Below are 17,490 nucleotides of genomic sequence, written 5' to 3'. Positions count from 1 at the left end.
AGTTATGTTTCACCGTTGAGAGAGGCAGGGAGTAGCCAGGATCTAAATGTATCAATAATACATGAGGTTGTTCTCCGATATGCTAACATGAATTATTTGACAAGCCGAGCCGACCTGCTTCTCTGTCTCACCCTCTCTACCTCCCTCCTCTCTATCTCTGTACATCTTCTCATTCTCTCCTCCTTTCACTCCTCCCTATTCTTACACATTTGCTCAAAATCTGAATCTCCTCTCAGAACAGCATCTTTTTCTTGGAACCGTCTTCGCTGAATAATCTAGGGCTCAGCGGGTTTCTGAGTCTCCCTCTCTGTCTGTCTATGCCGAGTGTTTCTGCCCCTTTATAGATTTTCTCCTTTTAACTATATCTGTGCATTTTGTGTGGGTTCTCTCTGCCTCCTCCTTTTGTATTTGAGGCTGAGGCAGAGACGCAGGCTCTCGTCAGATGGACTTTTGATGAGGAAGAGAGTAGTCTGCACACGAGAGGAGGCAGAAAAGAGAGCTTATGAAGTTTATGAGCTCTTTCTCCTGCTATCTCTCCTCCTTCTCTTTAGTTGCGCTGTCTTAACCTGGTTCATGTTTTACACCGGCAGAATGCCAAAGTATCACTTCATTCTCGTTCTGTAAAGGTCTTCTTTTGGCCTAAAACCTGAACTTATAGACAAGATGTATCTCATCTAACCTCTTACTCTACTATGTTCACACTTCACTGTTGAGGGTATCAAAGCTGAAATATTGAATGAATTAATTGCCATTCATTAAGCCATGCTAGTAGCTTTACGAGACTTTATTTACACATAGAGGCCATTGGGAATGTCATTAATTTTGCAGGTATTTGATCATAAACGGAAGTATTGGACAAACGTTGACCTGATGATGGTGCTAGGTGAAAAGTAAGGGGATAACCGAGTGATAGAAATTGTAAATTTCATGCAAATCCATTGGATATTCGTTGAGGTGTTGATTCACTGACTGGCAGATACGGCCATCCCTCGAGCCATGCAGTGCAGCTAAAAAGATTTGCTGGTTTCAGCTTCTCAATTGTGAGGATTTCTGTTGTACGTATAGCTTAACTCAACCATAGCTGTAACTGTAACTCTAAAATGTTTTAATTGTAAAAATCCTGAACCCTAAAGTCAATGGTTAGCATTTTTAGAACTAAACTTCTGCCTACAGATGGGAGCTGAATCCCCTCATATGACAGTGTGAATAAAGTTCGGTCCTCACAGCATCAGCACACACGAAAAAGGGAGCAGAGGAACAAAATCTAATTCTTTATGCCTTTTTAAACTGTCCCAGAGTCCTTGGAAACGTGTCAGTGCAGCTGAATCCAACACACATGCCCGCAAGCGTGTTTGTGCTCCCAAACACACACAGACACACACACACACACACAGACACATTCTTAGATGGTCCAAACCAGCCAGTGAGGGCTGGTTGTCCGCCAGATCGGGAATTGGCAAACTGGCAAATCTCAGATCATTTTAAGTCACTTGGACAGAGACGGCCTTAACGTTAAGATGCTTTTGGGAAGCCTTAGGCCTGAGTTCCCAAAACTATGGATGATGGCCAGGACTTATTCCACTGCACTCTGTTATGTAAGTAATGTGTGGAAGACAAGATAGCAGAGGCGTTCATAAGGGACCGAATGCAAGTTCAGGTTCAAGTCTTTAGGGGCAGAATCCATGTTAAGTCTGAAGTTTCTGCAGTCTGCAGACCTCTAGTCTTGGAAGCAGTTTGTCTTGACAACAATATTTCTAGAAATGCTTCTGCAAATGCATTATATCCTACTCAGTGATTGATAAACGTGCGTAGAAAACACAGTTCTGACAACCTCAAACCACAGTGCTGCTTTAAAATGAAGTGAAAAGCACAACTAAGTTCAGGTCCAGTGAAAAGTATCAGCTGGAGTGCTTGGAAGTAAGTGGGAAATAAAAAATTACAACATGCTATTCTTTTAGATTTAAGCTAGTACTTGGCTTCTCACATCTCCATCATATGAAACCGCCACAAGCAGAACTGTAATAGATAAACACGACTGCAGTAAGTGATGGCAGTGTAGCATCTTTTCACCAATAGTGTGTTAGCTAGTGTGTTTCATAACCGGCCTCAAATACTTTTCAAATATCTTCTGACAGAAGAAGACATGCCATTAAGACCCATAATATCGAGCAGATGCCGGAGAAAATCTTGAAACAAGCTAAACAAACAAACCAACCAACACATCCTACATTACAGAAGTATTTCACTTTTCAGTTTTGTTAAGTCTTGTAAGTTCAAGGTTGAGTTAAGACCATCTGACACATGTGCAGAGGAGTTTTCCAGCTACTTATACAACTCATTGCAGTAATGGAGTATTTTCTTTCCACATTCTGTACACCAAACAGTTCCTCTGCTTGGCCCAAGGTCTTTTAAAGGTAGCTTAATAATACAGATTGCAACAACACTGCTGAGACCATCAGAGCATTCAGACACCTGTGGGTTGTTCGTCAGCGCCTTACTAATCACTTTTAATTCAAGTCTCGGGTTAGTGACAAGCTGTGAATCATGCTTTGAGTCAATTTAGTTGTGTTTCAAGTCTATAGCATCAGTTGCTGACTCAAATGTGGGTGGCTAAACGGATCAAGACAGTTTTTGGGAAATATCGATGAGCTACCAGCACCTGCTCAGGGATCACGGTCCTCCCAAAGGTCTGACTACATTCTGAACCTGTGAGGAGGAGGAAGTGAATAAGTAAAGCTCTCTTGCATCACTGATATCTCAACACTGAGTTTTTCTCAAGCAAGCCAAATAAAACTCTGAAGAGAGGAGAACAAAAGCTACAGGAGCTGTTCAGTAGCCAACAGTAGGAGACCGAAGTTTCGTCGGGCAACTCTCAGGTGTGAGGGTATGAAAATGTGCAAATGAGAAGCGAGGTGATGATGGAAAAAGAGCAGACACGCCGAGCGAAACCGTCCCTGGAATATTAAAAGCAAAGCACTTCCATCTCTTCTGCAGTGACATCAGATCTGTGAGAGGCAACAAGTAGGGGAAAGTAACACGAGGATCAAGTGTCTGTTATGTTACGCAGCGGTGGAAAAATGATCAAATACAAGCAAAGATGTCAGAATGTCTGGAAATGACAGGGATGGCATGATTCATCGCTTTCTGTTTTAGCTTTAGATTCGATCTCATTAACATTTTCAAGGGGTCGTTGCGTAATAATTCATTACATTGTGTGCCAGTCTTCTGCTACTTTCCCAAAGGTTAATTAATATTTTTTTTCTGACTGCCTTCTCTTGCCGTTTGTCCTCCCTCACCAGCTTTGTGTGAGGTGCTCAAGAAAGGAGACCTAATAAAGGAAAGGACTGGAAAAAAGGCCTCCTTTCTGCTGGTGTCTCAGAGCAAGAAACTGTATCTCCTCCAGCTCTGAGTTTGCTCTTCTGACCCCTGACCCCTCTGCAGGAAGGCAAACAGAGACAAATGAAAGAGAGGACAATTTCCAAGACCATAAAAGTATTATTTAACCATCACGGCGCTCTTAAATATCTTGACAGATTAAGTGTTTGAGTCATAGCAGGGATAGCTGTGTGCTGAATTCTAATGGAGACTTAACTTCATGTCAGTGATGAATCATATCATTTGTGGTTATTAGCTGTTGGCTAATGAGCACAAGCTATTACCATCTGTCAGCCAGTGCGATGTGTTTCAGTAGATCAGTTTTATCTTTTCTGTAATATTTAAGATAAGAGAAGATCATGGACTGGAGGGTTCGAGGCATTTTTTTTTAAGTTAATGGCTCAGTCAGTCAGTTTGTTGGTCAGTCCTTCACATTGGTGGACGGAAATATCTCAACAGCTAATAATTTGGCACAGGCGCTCACGGTCACTAGAGGATGAAGCCTTTCTCCCCGACATCTTGTTTTATGACTTAAAACTTACAAACCTGATGACACTCTCATCAGTCTGAGCTGCACTTAATGTTTAGTGCCAATAACGATGAACGTGATAAACATAACACCTGCTGAACAGCACGACTGTAGATTCTTAATCTTTTTAACCTTAGACTCCTAAGGTGAGCGTTCATGTTTTTAATTCAATACGTTTCACTCTTGCACCGTTTACAGCCGCCATCTTTCAGTGTGTAGCTGCTGGATGCTGATAACCTCCACTGGAGTCATTTGGGGTGAAGCGTTTTGGTTGTTGTGGGAGTCATTTACAAACAGACAGATTTTTTCCAACAGGAAATCAACAACTTCAGAGCGAGGTCTTGCATTATGAATAATTCCACTAACCAAATGAAAAGCTTATTTCATTATATTTAAAGTCTTTGAAATCCATGGAGTAATGTTTCACTGTGTTTTCAGCTTTCAACTTGTTCATTTTTAAAAGTAATTAACAGCCAGGAAAACCTTCAAGATGATGAGTAAAACCAAAAGAAAAAGCCATTTGGTTTGTGAATGTTTTATTTTTGACTCTGGGTGAAACCCTCTGAATCCTCCGTCTGACCAGGCATTAACTTAAGCTCTTTGTCTTTCTTATCTCAGCGTTTCATCCAGTACTTGGCCTCCAGAAACACTCTGTTTAACCTGAACAACTTCCTGGATAAGGGAGCTCTGCAAGGTAAAGCGCACAAACATTTACTCTCCTCTGTAAAAATGTTAGTTTTGTTTTGTGTATTTTAATGAACCTGGTGGGCAGGATTTGTCTCAAAGGACAGTACACAGAGCACTGTAAGGTTTTAGTACGTAAAACATTGTACTTCAGTGTTGTTAATTACTTGTTTCTGAACCTCTGAACCTCAAATGCATCAAATGTGGTGCACACAGACACTGTAATATGTATATAAAACAAATAGACAGTTTACGAATGGTGGAAATAATATGTAGCTCTCTCACGCTCAGTATTTTCCCTTTTTCCTCCGGCTCTCTCCTCTCCTTTCCCCTACCAGGTTACGACATGTCAACCTTTATCAGGCGATACAGCCGTTACCTGAACGAGAAGGCCATGTCCTACAGACTGGTGGCTGTGGATTTCACCAAGATGAAGAGGGGGTAGGGGAAGGGCGCGCACACAAAATGACAACCCCACTCATCATTTCACACTCAGCTCGTCACACAAACCAGCACAGCAGGAGTGTTCAGCTTTTGGCACCAAGATTAGAGAGCAACAATAGACGGAAACTGACAAACTCTCTTATTTTGATGACACACAGTATCTGTTACGGTGGAGTGTTGTCTAAAGATGTTTTGGACATCTCAGGAAATATTGTATTTAGTTTCATAAGTTTCCCATTTAGCTGAATCACATGTGAGATAGTGCAGAAAACCAAAAACTAAAATGTTTAAGTCAGCTGGGTTAAACAAAGGAACGATCCGTCCCAGAATCAATCTATAAAAACAAAAATGTTATTATATATCAAGTACATTACGCTGCAGCTACCTGCTTGTTAGCTTGGCTGATTGATATTAGATAGAGCCCATAAACTGACAGCATAAACCTTTTATAGTGAAACTCAAACAGCCTTTAAAACATGAAATATAGAAGTTAAAAAACATGTATATTCCCGCAAATACAACAAAATAATCTTTAACAGCACGTTTAATCCTAGCATTAAGCTGGATCCCACTCTTTGTTGACGTTAGCTACAAATGTCTTAATAAAAGACTGAAGATAACTTTGACCTGCTCATCAGTACTTGATCTTTTCACACTTTGTGTAGATTTCTTGGGTAATTATTTCACCTACAGCAGATTGTATACACAGAAGATGCGGTGGAAATGATCTAAATTAACCACAGGAGTCGCGGCCTCTTTGCTTTTATACTTCACTAAAAGAAGTGACACGCCTCAGCGCTGAGGACCCTGCTGTATCCCCACGGGCGTACAGAACTAGGGTGTGCTAACTTGGGTTAGCTTGGGTTAGCTTTAGGAACTCGCGGCTCTAGGCTGAAAAATAGTCCTTCACAATCCGCACACTAAAACCACACCTTGTCAGTTTTCCATTTCTGTTTTTGAACTAGAAAACAATGAAGATAAAACTCGATAATTAACAAGCTGTAGAGGTGCAGGTAGGCCGAGTTTGTTACAGAGCCAGACTAGCTGATTCCCCCTTTTTCCAGCCTTTATACTAAGCCAAGCGTGGGAGTGATCTTCTCATCTATCTCTCAGCAAGAAAGCGAATAAGCTTATTTCCCAACCAAAATGTCAAATTATTCCTTTAATGTCAGCCATTGTACTATTTTAATGCATCAACTAATGACAACGCAGCCTTGCTGGAGACTTCTGTATGAAGGTGACAGCAGGTGCATCATCTGTGAAGGTTGCGTCAGGATGATCATTTCAATTTCAGAAAGTCCAACTGTTGTGGAATAACGGTGAATCCTTTGTCATGCTTATCCTGCTGAGCAGACTCTCATTATTTATTTGAAAAATGTGTCTCACTCACCATTTGTTGCAAACCTTTCACCTCAAGTGCCCGTTAAGACTTTGCATTACTGAGAAAACTTTTGTTTCCCCTTGATTCTTATCATTATTTCTTCATTCCTTTTTGTCTTTTCCCTAATTTGCATTGACATTTGCATATGAATTTCTCTCAACAAGGACCCCGCTGCAGTTATATGTGTGTGTGTGCGTGTGTGTGCGTGCTTGTTTCCTGTTTTGTCAGGATTGACGGTGTGATGCGTACCATGAACACAGAGAAGCTGATCAAGACGCTGCCCATCATTCAGAACCAGCTGGACGCTCTGCTGGATTTCCAGGTACCGTGTGTGTGTCTGTGTCTGTGTGGGTGTGTGTGTGTGTGTGTGTGTGTCTTTATGTACGCTTGTCAAAGTTGTGGTCGATTCACTTTCCTATCAAAATGTAAATTGTAACAACAGTTTGCAAAGTTTGAAAGTTCCCTTCATTGATGGAGTATAAGGAGCATATTATGATAACAGATTTAGCATGTGTGAGTGTGTGTGTGTGTGTGTATGTGTGTGTGTTGTGTACAGAGAAGTGAATTGAGTGGGGATTTGCAGAAATTGGTGGGTGCATTGTGGTTTGTGCCAGCGAGCTTCAAAGAGTGATAAAAATGGATTGTGAAGTTTCTCATTGGACTGGATATGTCTACCTGTACGTGTGCGTGTGTCTGTGTGGACATAAATACATAAATAAATAATTAAAATGTGCACCTTATGGTTTCTCCCACCTAAATAAACGGACAGCTGCTCTGTGTGTGGAGATATTTGCTTCATACCGATGGGGAGAAGAGCTGAAATCTGGAAAAAAAAAAAAAAAGCTGTTTGTGGATAAATGAAAGAGCTTGAGGTGTTTTTCTTTTTTTTTAGGAAAAGCTTTGGAAAGATGTGATAAAGATGTCTCCTTTACCCTCTCTCTGTGTCTCTGTCTCTCTCTCTATCACTACCTCTTTCTTCCTACCTCTCATCTCTCCAGGCCAACCCTAATGAGCTGACCAACGGAGTGATCAACTCAGCCTTCATGCTGCTCTTCAAAGACTCCATAAGGCTGTTTGCTGCTTACAATGAAGGGGTCATCAACCTATTGGGTAACACACACACACACACACACACACACACACACAAAGATACAGACAGCCTACAGTGAGTTGACTGATGCTTACTCTCCTTGATGTGCTACACTTGTTTTGGTGCACAGACTCACATGCTCATGTCTGTCACGGTAGTTGTGCAGTTGTCACAGCAGCATAGTAGGTTTGACGAGCTGTCATGCAGCTCCTAAGTGCTCCCGTTTGCCTCCACGCAATCATACACTGATTATTCCTCTCTCCTTTCTCCCTTCCTTCCCTCCACCCTTCCTTTAACACTTCCCTCCTTTACCTTTGGAAATCCTTGTGTCCTTTTCATCGTCATCCTCCCGTCTGTCTCTATAGAGAAATACTTTGACATGAAGAAGAACCAGTGCAAAGATGCTTTGGACATCTACAAGAAATTTCTTTACAGGATGACGAAGCTGTCAGAGTTCCTCAAAGTGGCTGAGGTATATTCACACACACATACATGAAAGTACATGAATGTGCACACACACACACACACACACGTTCGGGATATGATTCTTTTTAGGGTCTATTTTTTATCTCCAGATGTTTTTGGAAGAGCAACTCCTGTTCAAATTACCTTTAAACTCTTTTCCTCATAGTTTTCTCTCCCCCTGACCACCTCCCATGAACACTGAAAACACACATATTTAAGCACAATTAGCACACACACACACACACACATCACATTCTTACACACCATTTGAATAGGTATATCTTGCATATAGACTCCATACTGCCATAATTTCAGCCCACATTGCTCCCATACTGTGTGCAGACAAGAGTACCTGACTTACCCTCACTGCCCCACATTTGCTTTGCAGACACTTAGACACACACACACACATACATACATACATGCACCCAAAATAACCCTAAGATGGAGGATGTGGTTAGGCGCTCCGTTAGGTCCCTCTCCCTCTGCTCCCCACACTCCTCCATCTAATCCCCTCTCCTCCCGCTCTCTTCCCTCTCGTCCTGACAAAGATGGATACTCGTGTGGCTCTCCTTCGCCCAGTGCCCACAGATCATCCTCTTTTTATTTTCTTTCCTCTTGTGCCTTCTCCCTCCCCCTCCCCCTCCCCTTTGTTTCAGCAGGCTTGAAACAGTGAGAATCAGCTACTGTAACTTCAGCAGGAGAATTACATTGGTGGATCTCGTTCTCTGCATAAATGTAGATTCAAATAAATGCTTGCTTTGTCCTTTATAATTAGGTTTCAAGGAGCTCCCTGGACAATTAATTGTGTTTTTCACAACAATAGATCTGGATCTGTTTTCTAAACATCTTCCATCAATGTAGATGATGATATGGGTGAGACTATCTTTAGAATCAATTCAAAAATCGAACGCTCAAATGAAATATATTTTATGTCCATAAGTTGACAACTTTCTCATTAGATTTTGCATTCCTTTGCACAATGGTGCAGATTAACAGGATGTTACATGCAGCCTTTAACTTTTTGCCACCCACTGGTCTGCCCACGGACTGATGGCACAGTGAGAAGTTAAATGACCATGAAACATAGATGGTTTTGATGGATGATTGATTTTCTAAAACAACAGTGTTGTGAAAAACAATCCAAAAACAATGAATGGCAACAGTATATGATGAGGCTTTAAAAATACATGATCAAAAATAGTCCAGTTATGGTTTTAATGGACCACCTACAAAATGGGCTTGAATGATTAAAGACTCTTCTTTGTTCCAAACTCCCTTTTCTTTATTTATGAAGCGTGCTTAATTCATCGTCCAGAGATACTAAATGAAAACAGATCATCTCACCTGCAGGTGTTAAATCTTTCAGTAGATATTGATGATTCAGGTTTGTATCAGAGGGCTGCACATTGTGAAAACAGTTGAGTCCCTTTTCACAGCAGACAGTTTGACTCATGGTAGTTGGAAAAGCACACGTGCTAATAATAAGATCATGGGCTATGTTCTAATCAAGTGTCCTAAGCAGCCATGACAATGTGACAGTGAGCCAGCATGCACAAAACTGGGGCCCAGAAACTGAAGCAGCTAAATGGAATTCAGCCATCGTTCATTTGATCATTTCTGAAATGTCAAAATGTGTCAAAATGTCATCTGTGAAAAAAGGTTTATTGTCAAACATTTGGCCCATTTTATGATATGAGATATGACAACTTAATGAATATTTTAAAATCCCCCAAAAACACTAAGCTTAACAGCAGGATGGCTGATGTCTGGCATGGCAGTCTTTAAAGAAGGGGGGACGCATGAATATCAATCACTATTCATATTTGCTGCTGGTGAATCTGACAATAAAGGCTGTTTAACACCAGTTTAAAAGAAAACCAAGATCATGTTGATGGTTATTAAAAAGTCCAGGACTTAATGTTCTTTATCTGTGTCCTGAAAAGTCAACATGTTATCTGTCCGAGTTGTAAATTGTCCTGGAGATGCTTTTGGCGTAGCCGTCCTTTTTATAAGTGTTGTCACGTCATTATCCATCGGTCTTCACGTCCGCTCTCACTCATTGGTCAGGCATATTTATCACTGTCCAACCATCATCGTCACTCACTGTGAGGATTGGCCGGCTCATCGGCCAATCCAGATGTCGAAAACTTTTTCTTGTTTATTTCTGTTGTCGTTTATGTTGACACTGCCACTGCATGGAGTAATGATTCCCCTGTTTTTTTCTTTTTCTCATCTTACTTTTTTATTTTTATTTCTTTTACAAATGGATCCTGCCTTTCTCTTTATTTCCCCCCCCCCTCCATTTTATCCCACCTACCTTTCTCCCTTTTTATTTGGTTGATTTGTTTGTTTTTGACGACAGCAAGTTGGAATAGATCAGGGTGACATCCCAGATCTCTCACAGGTCAGTGTACATCTCACCTTCCACTTTCTCTTCTCTCTTTTTCTGATTCTCACTCCTTTTCCTGTTTTCCCTTCTACCTTCTCACTTTTTTTTTTTCTGGCTCTCCCTTTAACACTACATGTGGTCCCATTGCTCCCTCTGTGCTTTCACCCATTGACTTGCATCTTATTTCACCTCCTGCATATACCTGTGTCCTTCCCCCCTCCTCCCTTACCAACCGTTCACTCGTTCTCTCCTTTTCACTCTCCACCCACTCATTTTTATTTCAACCAAGCATATTGTCTAACCTGATCTTAGTCCAGGCAACTCCCCTCTGGTTTGATTGATTTCCTGCTTTCTCTTTCACTTCTAAATGCTCATTATAGATCCAACAACAGGCTGAGGTGTGTTAAGTTGGCCTGCTTTAATACTGCGCCATCAGCAGGCCCGCTGCAGGTTTCATCACGTGGATGTGAAACTGATTGAGCAACAGTGAACAATTAGCTCAGACCTTGCATCTACAAAAATAATGATAAATGCAGCAGCAAGGGTTTGAAAAACAAGACCGTATCGCTGCAAGGGAATAGAATACATGATTACTATTTTTAATCATCAAGGATAAAGTTGCCTTTTTTTATTCTATTGTGAATTCAGAGGAATAACTTAAAGCCTGGTTTTCATCTTCCTAATGATTTTTGGGAGGACCTAAGAGAAAAAGATTTTACATTTGAATCTAGAGCCATTTAAAATTCAGCAGAACACAATGAGCACATGCCATTTTTAGATCTGTCTTTTCTCTTTTGTGATCGTAGTTTTAAAATAAAAGCCATGTTTGGTCTGTAAAATGTCAGAAACATTTCATAAAGCCCTTACGTAACCTCTTTATGCATCATTCCGGCCAACAAACAGTCCAAAACTTGAAGATACTCAGTTTGCAATGATATGAAACAGAAAAGTTCCAAATCCTGACAACTGAGAAGTTGGAACAAGAGAACATTTAGCAATAACTGATCTGTGATTTAAAAAGGATAAAAGAAATGGTCGCTAATTTGGAGCTGAAATGATTAGTCAAACAGCTGAACAGTTCACTGATTCATTAAGCACAAAACCTCTGTCCATTTTTTATCATCATAAATTGTGAACAGACACTGGCCTCATTAAGCTGGAATTATGTTACACCGATGGTCGTTTCGTCCAAATCTCAACAACTCCTTGTGTGGACCTGCATGTCAAGCAATTTGTTTGGTTGATTAAACTCCTGTCAGGAGGCAGGTTCAGAGCAGAGATGGAAAAAAAAAAACCTGTAAAGCTGAACACACAAGTAAAAAAAAAAAGAAACAGCCACACTAGCGTCTCTGAGCGAGCAAGTATATTGCAGAGGAGATCAACATTTGATACCATTTCTGTGCCACTGTCATAAAATTCTCTGCCTCTGCTACGCTTCAGCAACAGCGGGTCACCGACCAAAAAGAGGGCAAAGTCTGGCTCTGAGTATACACAGATACCCTGAGTTTATGTATCAGAATCAGGAATCCCTACCAATAACTGGTCTGTTCATCAATAATGGGAAAACTGATCGAATAGGTTTACAGTTTACTGAACTGAATGTTACTGTGGCAAGTTTGAAAAGTCACCACTTTTCTGCCTCAATAAATCCCACACACAGATATGACTGTAACTTTTTACAGCCTCGGTGGAGTGTGGTCATGCATCACTAGAAATCATTACAGAGTGTAAAGCTGGAGGTTAACAGCATGTGGACTGACTGTGTGGGCTTTGAGCTCATAGTTAAACTGCACAGTTCACTGTGGTCATTAAAGAGACGTTTTTCTTCTCCCTCGTCTGTCGCAGAAAACAAAAGGATCTTACATTGTAGGTGGTGGGTTACATACTGTACTGCTTACCCCCTCCAACCTGCTTAACCCCCTGCATGACCGTCATATACAGTATTCTCATGTACTGTATGTGTGTGTGCAGCCATACACACTAACACCTCAGGCTCACAGGCATGCTCTTGCTTTTCCTCTCCGACACAAAAGGATATGGTGTTGACTGAGTACAATATGTGTGTGCTGGCCCCAGGTGGTTTGCTCGTAGCTTTCAAACACACACACAGAGCTCTGGCACGACAAGCAAAAGGCCATGAAACCTCATGAATAGAAAATGAGGTTTCACCCCTCTGCCCCTCTGCGTTCATCTGCATGAAAGAATCCCTGCACCGGGTTTCGACTCGCACATTAAAATTCCATCCTCCTCCTTAGATGTTGTTTATTTCGTGTTTGTCATGCACAACATCATTGCTTCAACATGCATGGCAGAGGCGCTTTAATAGTGAATAACCGTGTAATCATTGCAAAAAAGGAAACACGAGACAGGAGAAAGGGAGGAATTCTTTTCTTTTCTGACTTTAGTTGGGGGATGACTTTTTTTTTTTTTTCTTCGTGTCTCTGCCTTCGAGAGTTAGTTACCTAACGCCTTTAGCTGAGAGCGAGGCTCAATCACAGCATGTAAAAAGGAAGGCAGTCAAGAGATGAGGTGTGTGTTTGTGTGTGTCAGAGCTAATATTGACTGGGCATGCACAAGGTCTTCTTTTCACCCATTCAGACCCTCTGGCAGTTAAAGATGGTCTCTTTCTTTCCTGCGCGTCGCTGTTTCTTTAACAACCAGGCAACAGTTTGGCAGGAGCCCACTGTCTAGCCGGCCGCAAAGGACCCAGAAGCCAAAACACTCCCAAATGTGTGCGTCTGAGTGCTTGCGTGCACGTCTGCAGCCCTACTGACAGCACACTCCGCATTCTTGTGGATGGAGAGACAGACATGACGTTGTCATATTTTCTCAGTGGAGGAATTTCCTCTCTCCTCTCCACAGCCAGAGGAGAGCTGAACAGTTTCTTCTTGTGCCTGTTAAGTTGTAGATGTGCGTAAGAGAACAATTGATTGTAAACTCGGTAATGCAGCTGTCTCGCTCGGTTTTCCCTCTTGTTTCTCGTGGTTTTTGAGCTTTAATGAGGCACCTAACAAGCACCGAAGATGTGTTGTGCAACGTGAACAACTGGAGCTGAACTTGAATCTGCAGCTGAATTGTGTTTGCTGTAGTAGCGTAGCAACAATCCCCAAGTAACCTGCTCACTAACTTCTACTCCAGAACAGTCGAGCTCAAATTTAATGCAGCTGCCTTATGTCATCTCACAACAAGGAGCATTGTGGAGACTCTTGTTGTTTTGTTTTTTTTTCTAGACGTGATTAAGAAAAGGTGAAAAGATTAAAGATTAATCTCGATCCCCGTGTGAAATGCATGTGCAGAGATTTGGTCAAACTAGCGCGGGGACAAGTCAGAGGCGCAGACTACATCCTGGCACTCGTTGTGCAAGCACGACAGGACCTCAGACGCGTGGGACACTGTAAGATAAGCAAGACAAAGAGGCAAGCCACCACAGAGGGAAGCTGAATAGAAAAATAGAAGAAACGTTGCAGAAATGATTGCCCTCTGCTCATGTGAAGTCAGGAGAAGAAGTGGCGCGACCTCTCCTCCGCTCTCCACCTTTTCCCTTGCTCTTTGTTCTTCAGCCTCCTCCTTTGTTCTCTCTCTCCTTTGAGTCTCCTGCTAACAGTGCGAGTGTTTGCTGCATGTTGCCATGGCTATTCTTGGAGCCTGATGCACTCTGTTACCCTCCTGTGAGACCAACTAACTCTGGGTGCTGTGCTTGTGCGTGTGTGAGTCCGTGTGTGTTACTATGTGTGTAGGCGGGCGATTTTGTGCATATGACTGAGACAGAAAGTGAGAAAGGATTTTTTTTAAAAGTTGATTGCTGAATTTCTCTCTCCTTGCCCCTTTTCTCATGCTTCTCTCAGGCCCCCAGCAGCCTCCTGGAGGCTTTGGAGCAGCACTTGGCCTCTCTGGAGGGCAAGAAGACCAAGGAATTGAATGCAGACACCAGGTAGACACTTTAATTTGCCAGCTACACCAGGGTTTCTTGACACACATCACCCATCAACAGCTGTAAAATAAGAAACAACCCATTTTTTTAATACTTGCCTCTGTGTCTTTCAGAGCATCTACCCTGTCCAGCGCCGTCTCATCTCTCTCCTCCACCGGCATGTCCTTCAGCCGCATGGACGAGAAGGAGAAGCAGCAGGCCTTGGAGGAGGAACAAGCCAGACTGCAGGCTCTTAAGGTAACAGATTTTGTACATTTATCTCAAATCACCTCTGAATCAGAGGGTCAGACTTGGTGCTGTAGCAGCAGAAATGCCAGCAGCAGCAGGTCTGATAGTTCCTGCTGTCATCCTTTCCGCCCTCTCAAGCAGCTACAGAAGTCCTAAATGTAACACGATGTAAGAGGGGATGCATTTTTGACTTAGGCCGCATTAACAGCTTGTATTAACATGTGGTCTGTACCTGCATACATGACTGTGTGTGTGCTGGCTGTTGCCACACTTGTTATCGTTTCCCGCCATTTTTCTGTCATTTATTTCTGTCATCAAACTTTTCTTCCATGGTTTATGGTCATATGGTCAATGCTGCTTGTGCCTGGTCTACTTCTTCACTGACACAAAAGCTGCTGACCTAATCTTTCTGTTAAGTTTCCCTTTCTTCAACTTTCCCTTTTAATTTCAACACAGTGTAACCAAACAATATATTCTCATGCTCAACTACTCCTGCTGACACAGCTAAAAGCTTTACTTTATGGGCAATTACACTTCTCTTTAAGAAAATGTGAACTTGTGTTGGCCTTTTCTGGGAGGTATGTCGTACCAAATTTAACCATTGTGTACTCTGTTTATACCAAACTGTTAGCATGCCAATTTTGGTGAAACTTCAATGATGTAGTAATGAAGTAATTCAAAATTCTTAACTCATCTGAGTTTGTGTTTGCACAAATGTCGCTATTTTGGATGTCACAGAGCTGTTTTCATCGAGATCCAGCTCGGCCTGTAAGTGCACACACCACAATTATGTCCAGTTTAATTAGAACAGCAGCAACGGCATGATCTTGATAAACACTTAAGCTGTCTCCATTCCACTCACATTGTGATTAAATCTCAGTATTTTAAAGTCACTTGTTGAGAGGAATGCTAGCTACTGCTAGTAGCTCGAATGTTTCTTAGGAATGTGGTCATGCTTTGTGGATTACATTTACATCTGGCTGACATCCAATGGCAATGTGAGCCAGACCTCGTCATGATGTGGCCTCTGCTGTCCACGATTCAACCTGACTGACGCCCTGGATTCTGGTGTGTTATGCTAGTAGTAGCTAAGGTAGCTTTGATATGCTAGCTTTAGCAGAGATGAGAAACGGGCTACAGAGGTCTCATACGCTCACTTCTTTCTACCTCCACACCCCCAAACCTTAAAATCTGTAGTCTTCAGACATAACTGACACTGACTCAACTTGAGCTAATTTATCAGACTTCACGCAGCTTCCTCTGGAGCCACAACGGGCTTTATTCAGTGTAATACCCCTTTAACATGTGTTTTTCCTTATCAAGATACAGATCACATGTTAATGTAAATTGGGTCTTCAACATTGCATCATAGATGGATAGGAAAAAAGAACATTTTCTTCACTACCACATTGTTTCTCCGTGTCTAGCTTTTGTCTTTGTTTAACTGTATGTCAGTGCAAATATTCTCGCTGTACTGTATCTTTTTTTTTTTGTTTGCACCGTGAAAGCACACAGAGAGCTACTGAGAACCAAAGTCTAATTTAATTTTTTATGTCAAGATACAAAGCCAATGAAAGAGTTTCTGATGTTCATTTTAAAATGTTTTATGATGATTTGTCTATGAAGCATGAGATGCTAGTTTATTTTCTGGCGTTTGTTTTCTTGCATTATGTAATCCTCCAGTCACATCTGCAAAACTAAGCGCCTGTGTAGCTATCAAACTCTTTCTATACTCAGTATATAACGAAACCTTGTAAATGCAGAAATGAGGGAACCTAAGTCGCTTGCAGATTAAGTGTGTGCATACAGGGTTTTGATCTTTAGATATCTGAACTTAAGACTCACAAAAATCAGCTCAAATGAAAAGATGCCCTAGATTTTAGACCCTGCCACGACTGTGCTAGCAGAGCCACAATAAGCTTCAGATCTGCACCAACTACATTACACTTGAGCCCTGACAAATGACACACATTGTTAATAAAAAGAAATTTCTCTCCACTTTGCTGTGCTGTGGAAATCAGACTGATTTTGTTGCTGCTGAAAACTGCTGATAGATTGCCCAGCAAGTATTGCTGTATTGCGAGTTCTGAACTCCGGTTGAGGATAAAGGCCAAGAGTCTCAGCGGCGAGCAGAGCGATAGAAAAGTCAAGTGTAAAATGTGTTGACATTTCTTGCTCCAGTCCTGGGAGTCCTGCCTTACAGCAAGCTGTAATTGAGTAAGAGCAATGAAGCTACAGAACAGGCGCACGGCGGATCAGTGTGAGCGCGCACGCCGGCGTGTGTGCACGTTAAGCGTGCTCACATCCCGGCAGCGAAGATACAGTATGTGTTTTGTAGTGTTGCCACTATCTCTGTGAGCTTTGCTGATCTGTGTGTGCATATGAAGCATGTGTATATCCTGGCAGATTAGGCGCTGTATTTGCTGCCAGTGTGTGCGTTTGTGCGAGCGGCTGATTGGATTTTAGCGCGCTGTTTACTCCGCGCCCTTGGATGCCCTGTTTCTGCCAAGGTCCGCTGATTACTTTTTGGGGGTTTCGTTAGAAAGGAGAGGGAAGATAAAGTGAGTGAGAACATAACAGAGTAAGAAACAGAGTGAGACAGCCGGGGTGAGCAGGGGTCATCCAAATACTCCAGTCCAGCTGTCTGTGCACTCTGGTGTCCATATGGACTCAGCACACATACACGCACATACAAAAACACTTACACACTCAGCTACTGTCCAGCTGGGGCCTTAGCCCAAACAATAACAGCGGTTCCCATTTGTTCCTCGCTACACTGTCAGAATATGAATGAAGAGGACTCGGCTCGACGGAGGCTGGTACAGCAGGAGATTCTGTTTATTAATCTGCTCAAAGTCCAAATTCCTTTTAAGGTTGAAGAGGTTGTGCAAGTGAAGAAGTGAATTGGATTTTCTTACTTTAAGTTTGAGATTTGACCTGAATAACAAACGACACGGGTAGAGGCTGCACT

General features: G+C 42.0%; 1 protein-coding gene across 3 annotated transcripts in view; it reads left to right on the top strand.

Moving 5' to 3' along the window:
- Window positions 1-17,490, top strand: part of LOC139223120 (phosphatidylinositol-binding clathrin assembly protein) — a 74,840-nt gene that overhangs the window by 32,737 nt on the left and 24,613 nt on the right. For all 3 annotated transcript variants that reach the window (XM_070855082.1, XM_070855080.1, XM_070855081.1), the window contains exons 3-10: window positions 4,523-4,598; window positions 4,927-5,029; window positions 6,642-6,735; window positions 7,412-7,523; window positions 7,869-7,975; window positions 10,334-10,375; window positions 14,206-14,291; window positions 14,405-14,528. In XM_070855082.1, coding sequence (XP_070711183.1) covers window positions 4,523-4,598; window positions 4,927-5,029; window positions 6,642-6,735; window positions 7,412-7,523; window positions 7,869-7,975; window positions 10,334-10,375; window positions 14,206-14,291; window positions 14,405-14,528 — 744 coding nt within the window. The remainder of the gene's footprint in view (window positions 1-4,522; window positions 4,599-4,926; window positions 5,030-6,641; window positions 6,736-7,411; window positions 7,524-7,868; window positions 7,976-10,333; window positions 10,376-14,205; window positions 14,292-14,404; window positions 14,529-17,490) is intronic.

This window comes from Pempheris klunzingeri, chromosome 23 (genome assembly GCF_042242105.1).
Source record: "Pempheris klunzingeri isolate RE-2024b chromosome 23, fPemKlu1.hap1, whole genome shotgun sequence".
NCBI classification, from domain to species: Eukaryota; Metazoa; Chordata; class Actinopteri; order Acropomatiformes; family Pempheridae; genus Pempheris; species Pempheris klunzingeri.
This window is presented reverse-complemented; position numbering and strand designations above follow the sequence as displayed.